This window comes from Natrix helvetica (assembly GCF_964273705.1).
Source record: "Natrix helvetica genome assembly, chromosome: Z".
Taxonomy (NCBI): Eukaryota; Metazoa; Chordata; class Lepidosauria; order Squamata; family Natricidae; genus Natrix; species Natrix helvetica.
In genome coordinates, this window is record NC_138554.1 from 113,151,353 (window position 1) to 113,168,204 (window position 16,852).

The window sequence follows — 16,852 nt, forward strand, 5'->3', positions numbered from 1 at the left end:
CTTTATTATCAAGTACTGATCCATAGCTCTATGTAAAAGGAGAACTTGGGGAAAAGTTCAAATTGTATTATTTAATATAAAACAGAGAAACCAAATTCTCCTAAACCAAGAATTGACAGTGTCTTCATCATTAGACATGGAGATAAGATAAGAACTAGAAATTCATTTAAGAGAAACCAACAACCTAAACAATGAAGATCTAGAAGTGCATTGGAATAAATGTAAAAATGCAATAATAGAGGTAACAAACTCAAAACTAAGAGAGAGGTACCACAAGAAACAACAGTGGATGATGGATGAAATTCTTCATCTCATGGATGAAAGACGCTCTTATAAAAATAAAGAAAAATACAATGAATTGCAGAAAACAATTAGAAGAAAAATTCAACTGGCAAAAAAAAGTGGTTTGCAAAGGATGCAAAGAAATAGAAGAGACAGAAGGTATTCATGATAACGTCAACTTACACAAAAAAAGTGAAAGAAGCAGCAGGTGTCTACAAAAAGAAAACCAACAACTTAGTTGACAAAGAGAGCAAAATCATCTTGGAAGAGGACGAAGAACTAAAAAGATGGAAGGAAAATATTGAATAACTTTTTTGAGGATACTAGGGATGATATGGATATGGGAACTATAACAACTGGACCAAACCTCACATGGAGGAGGTTGAACATGCAATAAAAATAGCAAAAACAAGAAAAGTCACAATAGAAATTTTAAAATTGTTGGAAGACAATGGGAAGAAATTTTTACTGCAGTTCTTCAATAGAATACATGAAATAGGAAAGATACCAAATGATTGGCTAAAGTCAACCTTTGTGACAATTCCCCCAATAATAAATGCAAAGAAGTGTACTGAATACAGAACAATAAGCTTAATGAGTCATGGACTGAAAATGTTCTTGAGAATAATTCACACAAGAATATACAACAAAATTGAGGAGTGTCTAAGTAACGGACAATTTGGTTTCAGTAATCTTGGTAGATGAGATGCTCTATTCAGCGTTCAAGTTCTTGTATAGGACTGTAAAGATGTCAATCACAGTGTTTACATTTGCTTCATTGATTTCGAAAAGCTACTTGATAAAATAAGACACAGCAAACTACTACAAATCCTGAAACAAGTGGAACTAAATTACAAAGACATCCGAATCATAAAGAATCTATATTGGCATCAGGTAGCAAATGTGAGACTAGGCCAAAAATTCTCAGGATGCAGAAATACGAAGAGGGGTCAGAAAGGGCTGTATTTTGTCTCTGCTATTGTTTAATATTTACTCTGAGTCAATTTTCAACAAAGCACTGGAAAACATTGATGCTGGCATCATAGTAAACGATGTTCAGATCAACAATTTAAGATATGCTGATGATACAATTCGGCTGGCCAGTAAGAATGAAGACCTTCAGCTTCTCATCAACAGTCTCAGAAATATTTGAAAAATATGGCTTGAAGCTTAACACCTCAAAAACCAAGATCATGGTCATCAGCAAACAACCCATTAACTTACCACTGATAAATTTGTAAGGAATACCACTGGAAAAAGTTGAAAGGATCACGTACTTTGGTTTTAATTTACATGAAAGCTGAGACATGATTAGTGAAGTAAAGACAAGGCTAGAGAAAGCTCGAACAGCATTCTTCAAAATGGAAAAGGTCTTTTGTAGTCATGACATAAACTTAACACTGAAAATCAGGCTTGTCAGATAATACATCTTTTACATCCTGCTCTATGGAGTAGAGAGTTGGTCTCTGACAGAAAACCACTTGAAGAAACTAGAGGCATTTGAAATGTAGATTTACAGACAGTTGTTACGTATAAGCTGAGTTGACAAAATCACAAATGAGGAGATGATAAGTCCCCTGGGAAAGCAAAGGGAAATCATCAAAGCCATTAAAAGGTGAAAGTTAGAATATTTTGGACATGTGATGCAACACCCAGAAAAATACAGCATCCTTCACTTAAGCCTCCAGGGAAAGATTGAAGGCAAACGAGGTCCAGGCAGAAGAAGAACATCATGGCTTCAAAACCTAAGGGACTGGTTTGGACAAAACTCAGCAGCACTTATTCATGTGGCTGTTGACAAAAATAGGATTGCCAACATGATTGCCAACGCCTGTTGTTGGGCTGTAACAGAGGTGATAACAAAGATTGAAAGACAGTTGGATGGACAATTTTTAGAGATATCTGGAGAAATGGTCAGTTCATTTATGCTCTACTCCAATACAAGAGTCAAATCCCACAGGAACTGGGACTCTACATGTCTTTAATCTCTACATTATGGAAGTGAGACTATTTGTGCCAGAAAGTAAATCTCCCTTTGTCTGGAATAGTGTTTTGAATGCGAAGAGAAAAAAAGGCATGTTGAGCTTGTGTCAAACGCCTACCCTTGCCATGCCCACCATGACCACGCCCATCCCCAGCCACTTCCATGCCTCATCCATCCAAGGTCAAACACAACTCAGATGTAGCCCTCAATGAAATCGAGTCTGACACACCTGCTCTAAGCTCTCTTAGTGGAATAAAGAAATTGCACATATGAAATCCTACAAGTAAAAAATTCCATTTTATGAATAAATGAACAAAATAAATGATTATTACAGTGATAATCTCTTATTAAATTCTTTATTGTTCCTTCAGTAGAAATAACCAAAATTCTGTAAAATTAGTTGCTCTGAACTACAGAGAATCTTGAGGGACTTTTTGAATATCTGAGAAAAAGTGATGTAGAGTCACAGTGGGAGTTATAAGCCAAATATATATATATATATATATTTAAATTAGTGATCTGAACCTAATAAAACTTCTAGTTTTGTTTAGATAAAACATTTTTGATCTCCTTTAATCTATTTTTCTCTCACAATAAATTATATTGGCTCATGCTACATTCAGTAACAACATACTAGGAATTTGCTGGATCCTGTGGAGAACCACAAATGCATCTGACAGCCCCACTTTAACAGGATGATTAGTTGAATTTATCTGGGTCACTGAGACAGGAATCTGCCAAAAAAGGGAAAAAAAGAGATAGTTTTTCAAACAATCTATTTTTGATAGCAGCTATTTATCACTAACATGTTATATTACAAAATGTAATGAAATATTGAACAAAGTTCACTTATGGTAACCCGATCCTCCTTTGCTTTATGTAGAGTAAAAGGAAAGGAGGGGAAGAACATTTTCAGTGCTGCAAACTTGTGTTAATGTAACCTTACAACAAAACCATAGCTAGTATTCATACTGTGCTTGTTTGGATTACCAGAAGGGTTAATATCAGGCTCTTTTTCCTGTCTCTCAAGATCATTTCCACATACCATTATATCTCCCTTTACTTGGCTACTGGGGGTCTGTTTTTATAAGAAATGGAGTTTAGTTATAACTGCTCTCGACTGATTTTCTATACAACCTTAAACTGATTTTTCAAAAAAGAGTACATTCATTTGGGAATGAGAAAACAATATGAAATAAGCAAGTGCACAATGAGATGTGACTTGAAACTAATATTCAAAGTTTTGGCGGACCTGCTCACCAATTTCCTGTAACTACCTCAGCAATTATGTTTTCAAGTCTGTCATCCATAGACTTCATTGTCAGATCACCCTAGGAACAAAGCTCATAAAAACTTGAAATACAATAAATATATTTCTCAAAAAATTAAATGTGCCTTTTGTGTAAACAGCTTTGCCCCCTCCCCACTGTTGTTTCATGAGCACTAATAGAATTCTGCACAAAGACAGAGAAAATAAATATGATGGGAAACATATTCCATTTTTGTTACTGAATATTTTATAGAAATTCTCTTAATTCTGGGGAACAGCAAAATAATAACCCACTTGGATTGTCTAAATTAAGGGGGACATTTGTCTCTGCATTTTAAACATCCAAGGAAAGGCTGATTTTGAAGTAATTTGCTTTTCAAGATTCTTTTAATTTGGAGCAAACAGTAGAAAGGCTTCTAAGCTAAGCTAATGTTCAGCAATACAGCTGTTTTTTGTTTCTTTCCTAATCAAATTAATAATAGTCAGTACTAAATTTTCTTCCTACATTTTTCTAATTTTGCTTAATGTGAAAGCTTTACCTGCTCTTTAAGCAGGTAAATGAGACCTCAACCCTGTAAAAGCTATTTGCTGTATTTGCAAAATGTGCTGGAGGAAAGGTTGGGGTTAGTGGGGGCAGGGTGGTAAAAGGACTAAAAAGAAACTAGACTTGAAGCAGAGAGCAAGGAAACATTCTTGTTTTATGAGATGGACACAAAACAAAAAATTGCAATGTTGACTTCTAGGATTAAATGGCCCAATTTCCCTATTATTTTATATAATTTTATAAAATCTTAACTAACACTACAGAATATTATAGAAGAAGTACATTCACATATCCCTTCAACCTATTTATAATTATTAGGACCATGCTAATTTACTTGGACTTTAGTAAGTAGATAAAATAGAAAAATGTGAGTTAGACAGCATCACCACCAGATGGATTCGTAACAGGCTGGCCAACCACACTCAACATGTAGTCCTCAATGGAGCTACAACTACATGGAGGAAAGTATACAGCAGGATACCCCAAGGTTCTGTTTTAGGACCAGTACTCTTCAACAACTTCATCAATGATTTGGACAAGCAGATAGATGGGAAACATATCAAATTTGCAGATAATATCAAGCTATCACTTTGTAAGAGAGGCTTAAGATACAGAAGGAATTTGACAGAATTGAACATTGGGCACTATCTAACAAAATGAAATTCAATGGTGAAAAAAGTAAGGTTCTTTTAGGGAAGAAAAAGAAAATGCACAGGTACAGTATATGTGGCACCTCGCTCAATAGTAGTAACTATTAGAGGGATCTTGGAGTCCTGGTGGACAACCATTGAAATATGAGCTAGCCGTGTGCAGCAGCTGCCAAAAAAGCCAACACAGTTCTAGGCTGCATCAACAGAGAGATAGAATCAAGATCATGTGAAGTGTTAATACCACTTTATAAGGCCTTGGTAAGGCCACACTTGGAATACTGCATTCAGTTTTGGTCACCACAATGTAAAAAAAGATGTTGAGATTCTAGAAAGAGTGCAGAGAAGAGCAACAAAGATGATTAGGTGACCCGAGGCTAAAGCATATGAAAAGAATGGTTGCAGGAACTGGGTATGTCTAGTTTAATAGAAAGAAGGACTAGGGGAGACATGATAGCAGTGTTCCAATATCTCAGGGGCTGCCACAAAGACAAGGGAGTCAAGTTATTCTCTAAAGCAGCTGAGGCCAGGACAAGAAGCAATGGGTGAAAACTAATCAAGGAGAGAAGCAACTTAGAACTGAGGAGAAATTTCTTGACAATTAGAGCAATTAATCAGTGGAACAACTTGCCTCCAGAAGTTTTGAATGCTCCAATATGGGAATCTTTTAAGAAGATGTTGGATAACCATTTATCTGAAGTGGTGTATAGTTTCCTGCCTAAGCAGGGAGTTGGATTAGAAGACCTCCACGGTCCCTATCAACTCTGTTATTTGCTTTGGGTTCATATGACTTCCTTCCCACATGAGAGATGGAGAATCAAAGCTTGTCCATGAAAGCTTCTGGTCATAATTGATTCCAAACCAGGGTGAACCTAAGTGTCACTTGAGCATTAAAATTAAGCAGGTGAGTACGATGTAACATGGGGAATTGCTATGAGTTTCTTTAAGGTAAGGAACAATTCTTCAACTATTTTCAATGGTACGATTGCCTTAGAAGTATGGTTTAAAAAAATAAATGAGAAATGGTCTAGCCCTAGGTCTTCTTTATGGATTTAATCACCAAGGAAGTTGCACACTGCTGTACAGATGATTCTTCCATTAAAAAAAAAACCGAGGACAATCAGAAATAGTTTTGGCTATCTTGTGTTTAAATAAATGTAGAATGTCAACTCCCAAGCCAAGTCTCTTCCATCAAATTGAACTAAAAGGAAAACATGATAAATATTTCTTTTTTTAAAGAATTTTTTATTTTTAATTAAACAGACAAACACAACACAAAAAATAAAATAAAATAATCTTTTGTTATTAATTGGTTACAAATAACTTTGGTGCATCTCTTCCACAGTCATTACTTATAATTCATATCACATTGTATATTTTAAATCAAAAGTCTTTACATATCTTACTATCAACATCCCATAATTCTCATTTGACTATAATTGTTTTAACATCCTTTTGCATAAAATAATCCAAAATTGAAAACACAGCCACATAATGACATTTCATTAATTATTTCTAACATCATCCAATAACATTACATCTTTTTAACATGTTCTAAGTAAGAATTAATTATGATTGATAACGAAATTTCCTCTTATCTATGTCGCTGTTTACTATTTGTATCCCAATACCTTTTATCGAGCCAGTACATATATATATTGTTAACTATATCCCTTGTCATTTCATTATTATTATAGTTGTTATTTATCAATAAAAATTCATTCGCTAATTATGTCAGGTTTCCTCTCTTCAAACCAACACGTGTGTACCTTGTTATCATTATCAATTATTTATTTAACATATCACTCTAAAGATTACTAAATTACTAATCACTAATCATATTGTAGAAGTGTGTCGATTGGTTACAAATAACTTTCATGCATCTCTTCCACAATCATTACTTATAATTCAAATCACATTATGCATTTTAAATCAAAAATCTTTATACATCTTACTATCAACATACCACACTTGTCATTTGACTGTGGTTGTTTTAACATCCTTTTGCATGAAATAGTCCAAAATTAAAAAACACAAGCACATCGTAGCATTTCATTAATTATTTCTAATGTCATCTAATAACATTACCCCTTTATAGCATGTTCTAAGTAAAAATTAATTATGTTTGATAACAAGGTTTCTAATCCTCCTTTCGAAATAGCTGTTTACAATTTATATCCCAATTCTTTTATTAAACCAGTACATAAAAATTCATTCACTAATTATATCAAATTTCCTCTCATCAAACCAACACAGGTATGTACCTTATTATCCTTATCAATTATTTTTTTAATATAGCACTCTAGAAATTGCTAAATTACTAATCACTAATTACTAAAATTAACTAATTTTTTATTATCAACTTTCATATATCCGCCTGTATCTTTCCAGTAATAATACAGTCTTATTTCTTTTGTTATTTGTGGAATTGATCTTCTATTTATTTCCTTGATAAAATTTTTGTGGACTTCTCTCTGCAGCTTGTTGCTTGTAGCATCACTTAAGTAATCTCGATGCCCTCCATCTGCTACCTTAATCAGCTTATTTTTGGTTGTCAATCTTGCTTCTGAGAAGTTCTCTCTCCTTAAATCCATCGTTTTTCCTCTTTTTTCTTCTTCCGTGCCTTGAAATCCGGGGTATATTTTCTGTCGATCTAATTCCCTTTTCCATACTCCCCTTCTCCCACTTTCAACCACGTTCATTCCACTGGTAAAGTAATCAGTTGCCTTATCTTTGTAATCATTTTCCCCTTCAATTTTTGCGACTCTGACTCCATCATTTTTTGCTGTTATAAACTCTATTTTTTCCATCTTCTTCTCAATTCTCTCTGTTATTTCTAATAAATTTTGAATTCCAGCCAAGTTGTTTTGCAAAGTTATTGTTTCTGTTGAATATTGTGCCATTTTGGCAAGCTGGTAGATACTGCCACGTTGGCTTTCATGGCTTCTTATATTAAATTAGCTTAAACACAAGTTCATTTATGATCTTCAAAAAAGAAAGTTCTGTTTCTTTTTCTCTCCCACTGCCAATAAGACTCTCAAAGTGCACCTGTAAAAACAATTTGTACCCTTGCTTCTTACCACTTTCTATAAACAAGTTGCCAAGCCTCAAGTTACAAGGTCAGTGGTATCAAAAGGAAAAGGGAAAGTGCATTGTTTCAAAAACTCCAGTCTCCAGCCTCCAAGTGGCAGCATTGCTTCCCACTCTCTAATGTTATTTCAAACTTAAAAGAAACAGAGTTCTTAAATAGAAGTAATAGCAAGTAATAAAAGTCCTTATTGAAATAAAGAAGAAGATTTTAATCCATAGGTTGAAAAATAAAAAATAAAAAAGATGGAAGAAGAAAAACTGATCCATTCTCTTTAAAGAAAAAAGTTGCGAGCACTTCAATGCACAAAGTATAATTACAAAGAAAAAGAAACACACTATCCAAAACAATCCAATACAGGTTAATTTTGCTGCTTATTTTCTTCTGCTTTTGGATTTAATTTAACTTAAATTTTTTTGGGGGGGGGCAGTCTTTTCCAAAACAGTAAAGTTTCCTCACCAGATGGACACACTTTCTCTTTCCGCTTCCCTTCCATTCTGGAGCCGTACCAACTTCATCAGCCTGGGGCTGGACTTTTTGTCGCCGGCTTGAAAAACTTCTCTTGGATCGATCAGGGACTTTGCAGTGTCCCTGAGATCAGCAAGACTTATTCTTGCTGTTCACCATCTCTACGGGGCAATTTAGGTCCAATTGGACCACCGAGCAACAAAAGTATTGGCAGCAGTCTCGGAGCATCGAGACTACACGTCCATATCGTTGTGACGTTAGCTCCTCTTCCCCAACACGAGAAACATTTCTATTTAACACCATATATTTCCTGAGTTGTTTAAGTGAGAACTGATTTATATTAATAAGAGTCATCAAATCAGGATATCAAACTAGTGTTTTAGTCCAATTCTTTATCCCTATTGATATCCCTACTGACTTCATTTGTTTATTTTTTGTCTTCCAGGATCACTGAATAAAGCTCCTATTGTTATAATATCCAGATAGCAGAAGTGAATACCTAATATATTTTCCCCAACATAAAAATGTCATATGCTTACCTTTTAAAGCTTTATATTGACTATCAGATTCATTTAACCTATTTGCAACCAAGAAGAGAGGATGAGGAGACCTGAAGCTCCCTCTAGCACATTAGTATTTCTGATGCTTGGGATGATATTTGTTTGCATCCATTTTATTTTCCTTGTCAAGAATAAAATCCATAGTTGTTTCATCCAGTAAAAATTTCCCAGAGCAGAACAAGGTATGTTCTAACAAATGAGGTGAGATAATGCAATGTGTTTCAAGAGTGTGTTACAAGCAGCTGCCAAATGCGAAGAGCTGGATGGATCAAGGCAGAAACAAAGTGTGGAACATTCTAATGTAATGTCACATTATCACCTCAATAGTCCCACATTTTCTAATTTTTTTTTAACAAAACATTTGCTGTTTGATAGGCATATGAATAGAAGGTTAGGCAGTAGAGCCAGTCCAAACATGTGCATTAAAACTCCACCAATTGACCTGTGATGTGTAAAATTAATAGTGGAGAACCTGATGTGTTCTAGATGTTGATCATCCCAGCATCATTTACAAATGGGAATACTCATTAGGAAAGGTGGTATTTGGTATTCAGCAACAACTGAATGAGCACAGGTCATCTATCTCTGTTTCAATGGTTATGCCTAAAATACAAAAGATACTTTACTTTCCATTACATCTCATAGCACTCTCTTCCTCATATAGAAGCCAAGTGTTTCTATTTTATAATAGTTTCTATCTGTAAATCTTAGATCCTAGAAACTAAAAGACTAATGATCTAGAATTTTTACCATGTGAAAATTTTTATTTGATCTTGTATTGATATTTATTACATTTTATTATCCTGAAGTAAAACAATTAATTACCTGATCAGACTCACCTCTTTATAGCCAAAAATTATACGACCATCATTGAGAAGAGTTGCTTGAAAAGTGAAACTGCCCAGATTGTAGTTATCTTGTAGATGAACATGATCCCATTGAACAACTAGTGCAGTGCCTATCAAAATGGGAAAAGGAGACAAAAACATACTGGAGGGAAGTATATGATTGTAATTTAATAAATTAATTTGACTTCCTTGACTTTGATATCTTACGAAATTATCTGAATACCTAGAATCTGTTGTCAATGTAAGCCATAGCATAGCATAGCCTAGACTGAGGAAGAGTGTAATCATATTACTACAATTCAAGTAGTAATTATCTTCTAAAACAGACATTATACAGGAAGTGTAATTACACCCTTTTATGACATAGCGAACAAAATAAAGAAATGTAAAATTCAGGATTATTGAAACATTTTCTAAATAATTTATGAAAAAAAATCAATTCCCAGTAACCTTCTAGAAGTACTGGAAATATTTTTTTTGTATAATAAAAGATACAATGCAGGTTAAGAGAACTGTAAATTGAATGACTAATGTGCAAAAGAGCCAAAGTACTAACAAATACTTCTCTGAAAATGGAAAACGAACAAAGAACATGGAATTTGTACATTTAATATAAGAAACAATTGCATTCTAATTAGACCTCTATATTACATTCTCTATAGGCTTCCTCTAAATATACTGCATAGCTCCCAAGGATCTACAGAAATCTTTTTCATGCAGAGACAATACAGCTGTCTTGCAAAAGGAGCCCTGGTGGCACATGATTAGAATGCAGTATTGCAGGGAAACTCTGCACATAGCCCAGAGTTTGATCTTGATGAGCTCAAGGTTGATTCAACCTTCCACCCTTACCATATCAATAAAGTGAGGATTTAGTTGTTGGAAGCAATATGTTGACACCCAGAGAGTGCTGTGGCAGCTTCTAGGTCTAAGTCCTATTGTTATTTGAGGCTCTAATTCTGCAGAAATATTTAATGCAAGACATATGGTAAAACTGTAGGCTCCATGTATCTGAGTCTGAGTCTAATACCAAATACATATTTATCCAATTGTCAATGTATTTTTCAAATTTCTTTAAACACAATTCACAACAATATTTCTATTAGCTATTAGCATCACATTTCATAAATGCTATGGCAAGTTAAAATTGTAGTGTTTAGTTATGGGAACTTACCTCAATGGAATAAATATTATACAGTTTGGACTTGAAATACTAACTACATTGAGCTATGTGACTAACAGTCTGTAAGTCTTAAAAATGGAAGATACCAAAGGTATCAAACTCTATTACTAAAGAATAATTGTCAATTGATTCATGCTTCCCCAGAAGTGCCCAGTTTGATGGTAACAGGAAGCTGATGTTGAAAATCAAATAGGCCGTACCTGGATAATACCTGGAGGAGAGACTATAGGAAATCTCAGACTGGTTGGCTTGGCCGGAAAATGAGTAAAAAAGTATATCTGGAAGAAGATGATGGTACAACAAAGTAACATGGGGGCATCTATTAGAGCTCATTTTTCATTCAGCCAAATGTAATTTGCTTCTGAAATCCTGTTTCTTGGTCTGATTATAAAAATTAGAATCCAATAAAAATATGAAGAGCTGCAAGGTCCTTGTTTCTGGTGTATTTACTTATTTCTTCAAGAAACGAGAAATATTATGTGGAGTGCAGTATATATGTAGATATAAATGGATATTGACTTAGTTTTTAATTATATTAGGATTGGTTGTTTTGTGATTTTATCTGAGGTTGCAAGTTTTGCAACTAATATTTTTAATTAATTCATTGATTTAATTTCTAGCTTGCACAATTTCAAAACAATTCGGTGGCTTCACAAGTTAAAATAATCAATCTATATAAATAAAAATGTAATGTTTGTTTGTTCAAAATCTCAAATCTCCAATAGTTCTTCACTGATTGCTTTGAAATTTTGACACAACATTGCATTCGAATATGCACATGTTTTTATATAAGTATATTATATAGATATCACACCTGTGACAGATAAAAACATGTTTTTTTGTAAAAACATACTTTTTTGAAAACCAGCGCCATCTGCTGGGCATAAAAGCAACACATGCCTTAGTTCTTGCTTTGTCAGGAATAGCTGCAACATTGCTACCAGGTGGAAGAACTGCTCATTCCGCTTTGAAATTGCCATTGAACATGCAATTCATTGAAACTCCCATGTGCAACATTTCCAAAGCATTCGGCATGGGAAAAGTATTGCAGAAATGCAAACTTATTGTTTGGGATGAATGCACAATGGTGCACAAAATATCGCTCGAGGCTCTTGATTGATCATTGCAAGATTTACGAGGAAACATCAGACCCTTTGGGAATGCATTAATATTGCTTGCAGGAGATTTCAGGCAAACATTACCTGTAATTCCTCGATCGACACCAGCGGACGAAATAAATGCTTGCCTGAAATACTCTACTTTGTGGTGACACGTAAAGACATTAAAATTAACTACAAACATGCATGTCCAGCTGCAAAACAATCGATCAGCTGAGATACTCTCACATCAATTGCTAGAAATTGGGAACGGAAAAGTGCCGGTTGATCTGACCTCAGGACGAATTTCATTGCCTCATAACCTCTGCAATTTAGTGACATCAAAAGAAGAATTGGTTGAAAAAGTATTTCCCCATATTCAAACCAATTATAAGAATCACGATTGGCTGAGTGAACAAGCTATTGCGGCCAAAAACAAATATGTCTACGAACTTAACAATATTATTCAGTCTAACATTCAAAGTGAGGCAGTCACATATAAGTCCGTTGACACTGTTGTGGAAGCAGATGAAGCGGTTAATTATCCAACAGAATTTTTGAATTCACTCGATCTGCCAGGGATGCCACCGCACGTACTGCAATTGAAAATCGGCGTGCCAATTATCATGCTGCGAAATATCAACCAGCCAAAGCTTTGCAATAGCACGTGGCTTGCAGTAAAAAAAAAATGACCATAGAAGCAACAATCTTGACAGGACCTTTCAAAGGTGAAGATATCCTCATTCCTCGCATTCCTATGTTTCCAACAAATATACCATTTCAATTTAAGAGATTGCAATTCCCAATTTGATTGGCGTTTGCAATCACCATCAATAAAACTCAGGGCCAATCTTTAGAATTGTGTGGTTTAGATCTAGACACAGATTGTTTCTCACATGGACAATTATATGTTGCGTGTTCTAGAGTCAGCAAACCACACAATCTCTATATCTGCACATACAATGGAACAACAACAAAATATTGTATACCCACAAGCATTGTGAAATTAAACATATTAGAAACTTGCACTTTCTCATTTCTTTCTTTTCCATTTAACCAGACTGGGCCACAGCAACGTGTGGCCGGGTACAGCTAGAATTATATAAAATCATAACCTATCTTGCAAGTGACAACATTAATCTCCAACTACATCACATCTAACTGAATGAGGGCCCTCCCAGTACTTTAACCTAAGGTCTTCAGAACAAAAAGAAACATTTTTAAAAATTACTTAAAGGTGGGCAAGGTATATATAAGTATATAACAGGGGTGGGTTTCAACCAGTATGGACCGGTACAACCGTACCAGATGGTGAAATTCAGCATGCCTTCCCGTACCCGTTGGTCAGGAGACCCCGCACTGGAATGTTCCCTCCCCTCGTTCGCTCTTTCACTCGCCCCGCCCATCCTCACCATGCTGCCGAAAAGTTCTCAGAAGAAGAACCAGAAGAAGAAAGAACTGGTGAGTGGCTGAGATGGGGGGGGATGTTGGGGAAGTGGGAGAGGGGCTGCTGGAAGAGTATGTGCGTATGCATAGGCTGTGGGTTTTAAAAAATGTCTGAGTGAATCCAAGAAGAGGGAAGAGGCAGAGGGGCTGGAAGATACTATAGGAAGACACTCTTCCAGCCCCTCTGCCTCTTCCCTTTTCCTGGATTCACTCAAACATTTTTAAAACTCACAGCCTGTGCACACGCACACACTTCCAGCCCCTCTGCCTCTTCCTGGATTCACTCAGATGTTTTGAAAACTCACAGCCTGTGCACACGCACACACTTCCAGCCCCTCTGCCTCTTCCCTCTTCCTGGATTCACTCAGATGTTTTGAAAACTCAAAGCCTGTGTATATGCACACACTCTTCCACTCTTTTTAAAATGTCTGAGTGAATCCAGGAAGAGGGAACAGGCAGAGGGGCTGGAAGTGTGTCCGTGTGCACAGACTGAGAGTTTTAAAAACGTCTGAGGGAATCAAGGAAGTGGGAAGAGGCAGAGGGGATGAAGTGTGTGCTCTGTGCACAGGCTATGAGTTTTAAAAATGTTTTAGTGAATCCAGGAAGAGGGTAGAGGCAGAGGGGCTGGAATTGTGTGCGTTTGCACAGACTGTGAGTTTTAAAAACGTCTGAGTGAATCAAGGAAGAGGGAAGAGGCAGAGGGGATGAAGTGTGTGTGCTGTGCACAGGCTCTGAGTTTTAAAAATATCTGAGTGAATCCAGGAAGAGGGAAGAGGCAGAGGGGATGAAGTGTGTGTGCTGTGCACAGGCTGTGAGTTTTAAAAATGTCTGAGTGAACCCAGGAAGAAGGAAGAGGCAGAGGGGATGGAAGTGTGTGTGTAAGGTGATCTGTAATGTTGAAAACCAGCAAGGACAGCCATATTTCCTCTGTAAGTAGCTGTTTTATTGTTTTGTGTACTTATTGTATACTTGTTTTGTGTACCCAGTCACATAACTGCCAAGCCACTCCCACTCAGTCACATGACCACCAAGCCACTCCCATAAAATAGGCCATATCTACAGAATAGGTTCTAAAGAAATTTGAAACCCACCACTGGTATGTAACTATAGAATTTTATATGCATATACTATACACCAGTGATGGCTAACCCTTTTGCCGTTGCGTGCCAACGCGCACATCAACACTCCCACATGCCAGCATCCATAATACCATGTGCAGCCACTGCACATGCACAGACCCTTCACTAATCTTTCCCCATGCACATACACACACCTACCATGCATGCTTCCCCCCGCATTTTGGACCAACCTTTGCCGGCACAAATGGCCTGCTTTTGCAGAGGTGGCAGCAGCTTCTTTTCCTGCCAGCCTCACACTTCAGGCAGCATCCAGCCAGCCAGCCATGCCTACTGGCAAGACCGCAGAGGAGCAAGCCACCCAGCTTGCTGCTGGCATCCTGCCCTTACAGAAATGCTCCGCTTTGCCCATGCAGTCCACCCCTCTCGGAGACTGCAAGCTGGCTTGCCCTGCAGGGTCAGTGAAGAAAGAAGCATCCCAAGTAACAGCGCTGTGGCTTGTAATCTCAGAGCAGCTTCATCCGAGCTCGACCGTATCATCACCACACGCACAGTACCACACCATGCACCCTAGTTTGCAATTTCAGCCCTGAAAATCCCTTAAATTTGCCATACTGGACACTGTTCAGAGTGAGGCTGGCAGGAGGAGGAGGAGCCAGCCGGTCGTGTCTGCCTCCCTCCCTGCCTCCCTGCGCACCTGAGCAGCCCTTCTGTCTGCAGCTATTGCTGCTGCTGCTATTCTGGGGCATCACTTCCCTCCTCCCAAATCACTTCAGACTCACTCCAAATTAGGCAGAGGTAGGGAGATGATAAAGAAGAGGTGATGGCCGAGCGCACACGGATTCCTAATCCTTCCTTTTCTCTCTCCGGCATTCCTCCTGTGCAGTTCTGCTGCTCCAGAAGGGAAGCTGCAGCAGCAGAGGGAAACACAAGAGTGACTGGCTGGCTCGGGTGCTCAAGGGAGCAAGGCAGCACTTGCTGCCTGGGCGGCCAGCTGCCATTCCCACTTCTCATTCCCCTAGCCATGTTGGACTTTGAAGAGTTCAAGTGGCAGCTAAATGAAAACAAACATTGTGACAAAGTGTGGTTGGGGGCAAGCAAGTCCAACAGGGCTAGAGGAAGGAGCAGAGGGATGGAAGCAGTGAAGGAGCAATGGCTGTTGTCCCCACTTTCCTCTTTCCAGAAAACAACCCCTCCTCCTTGCTCTTCTCTGGATCTGCATCGCCAGACGGCCGGCTCAACTTCAGGCAGATTCTCATTCCATTGCAGGAGAGGTAGCCAGACAGGCAGGCTGTCTCAGCTCCTGCCGGATGAGGAGAACTTTCTAAAAAGCCTGCTTGCCTCTTCTTTCCACCCCAAGTGGGAATCACCCAAAAAGGGGCCAGGAAAGTGGCGGCGCTTGGCTCCATGCGCATTTGCAATCTGCCTGAAGTTGAGCCGGCCCTCTGGCAATGCAGGTCCAGAGAAGAGCAAGAAGGAGGGGGTACTTTTTCTGGAAAGTTGTGCACCCTGTGTGCTATTACTGCCGAGCTCAAGTAACTGTATTCAGGCATGAGCACACACACATACACATCCATGTCGCCCTTTAAGGCAGAGGAAATGGGCAAGAAAAGCTGATTGTGGCCCGTCTTAATGACCAAAATCACTTGAAAGAAGATGGTAGAGATCTCGCCTGCTTCCATTTTTCAAGCCAAAGGCTTGAAGCACATGCACACCCAGGAAGGAAAGGACGGGTGGAAAAAGGCATGAAGGAGCTATGGCCATTGTCCCCTCTCCCCTCTTTCCAGAAAACAGCCCCCCTCCTTCTTGCTATTCTCTGGACCTGCATTGCTAGATGGTCGGCTCAACTTCAGGCAGCTTGCAAATGCACCTGTAGCCAAGTGCCGCCACCTTGCTGGCCCCTTTCGCGGCGATTCCCACTTGAGGGTGGGAAAAAGAGGCAAGCCAGCTTTTTAGAGAGTTATCCTCATGTGGCAGTAGCTGAGAAAGCCCGTCCATCTGGCCATCTCTCCTGCAATGGAATGGGAGAACTCCCAATTTCTTTCGACGGGAACATGTGTTTCATAGCGCTTGGAATATTTCAGTTTGGGGATAGCTTTGGCGCTCTCTTTTTGGCCTCTCCCCTCCCCTTTGAGTGGGGCAAACTCATTTGGGGAATGAAAATACAGAGTGGCTCCCCACTTCAAGTCAAGGTTGAGGTCTGATCTTCTCCCATTAGGAGAGAACCAAAGCCATCCCTGTCTTTGGTGCCAGCAGGCTTCACAGGAGGTCTGCTAGCACCAAAACAAGAGTTGCCCATGCATGCCTGGGGGTGGGGTGCAGAAGCACCAAAAATGGGGCATGGGACAGCCGTGCCGCA

The 16,852-nt window shown here is 38.2% G+C and overlaps 1 protein-coding gene across 1 annotated transcript in view; it reads right to left on the bottom strand.

Annotated features, from left to right (window-relative positions):
• The window catches only part of PLXDC2 (plexin domain containing 2), a 289,186-nt gene that overhangs the window by 54,108 nt on the left and 218,226 nt on the right, over positions 1–16,852 (bottom strand). Inside the window, exons 6-7 of the mRNA XM_081970903.1 lie at positions 9,683–9,801; positions 2,901–3,000 (exon numbers count right to left, since the gene is read on the bottom strand). Of these exons, the coding sequence (XP_081827029.1) occupies positions 2,901–3,000; positions 9,683–9,801 (219 nt within the window). The remainder of the gene's footprint in view (positions 1–2,900; positions 3,001–9,682; positions 9,802–16,852) is intronic.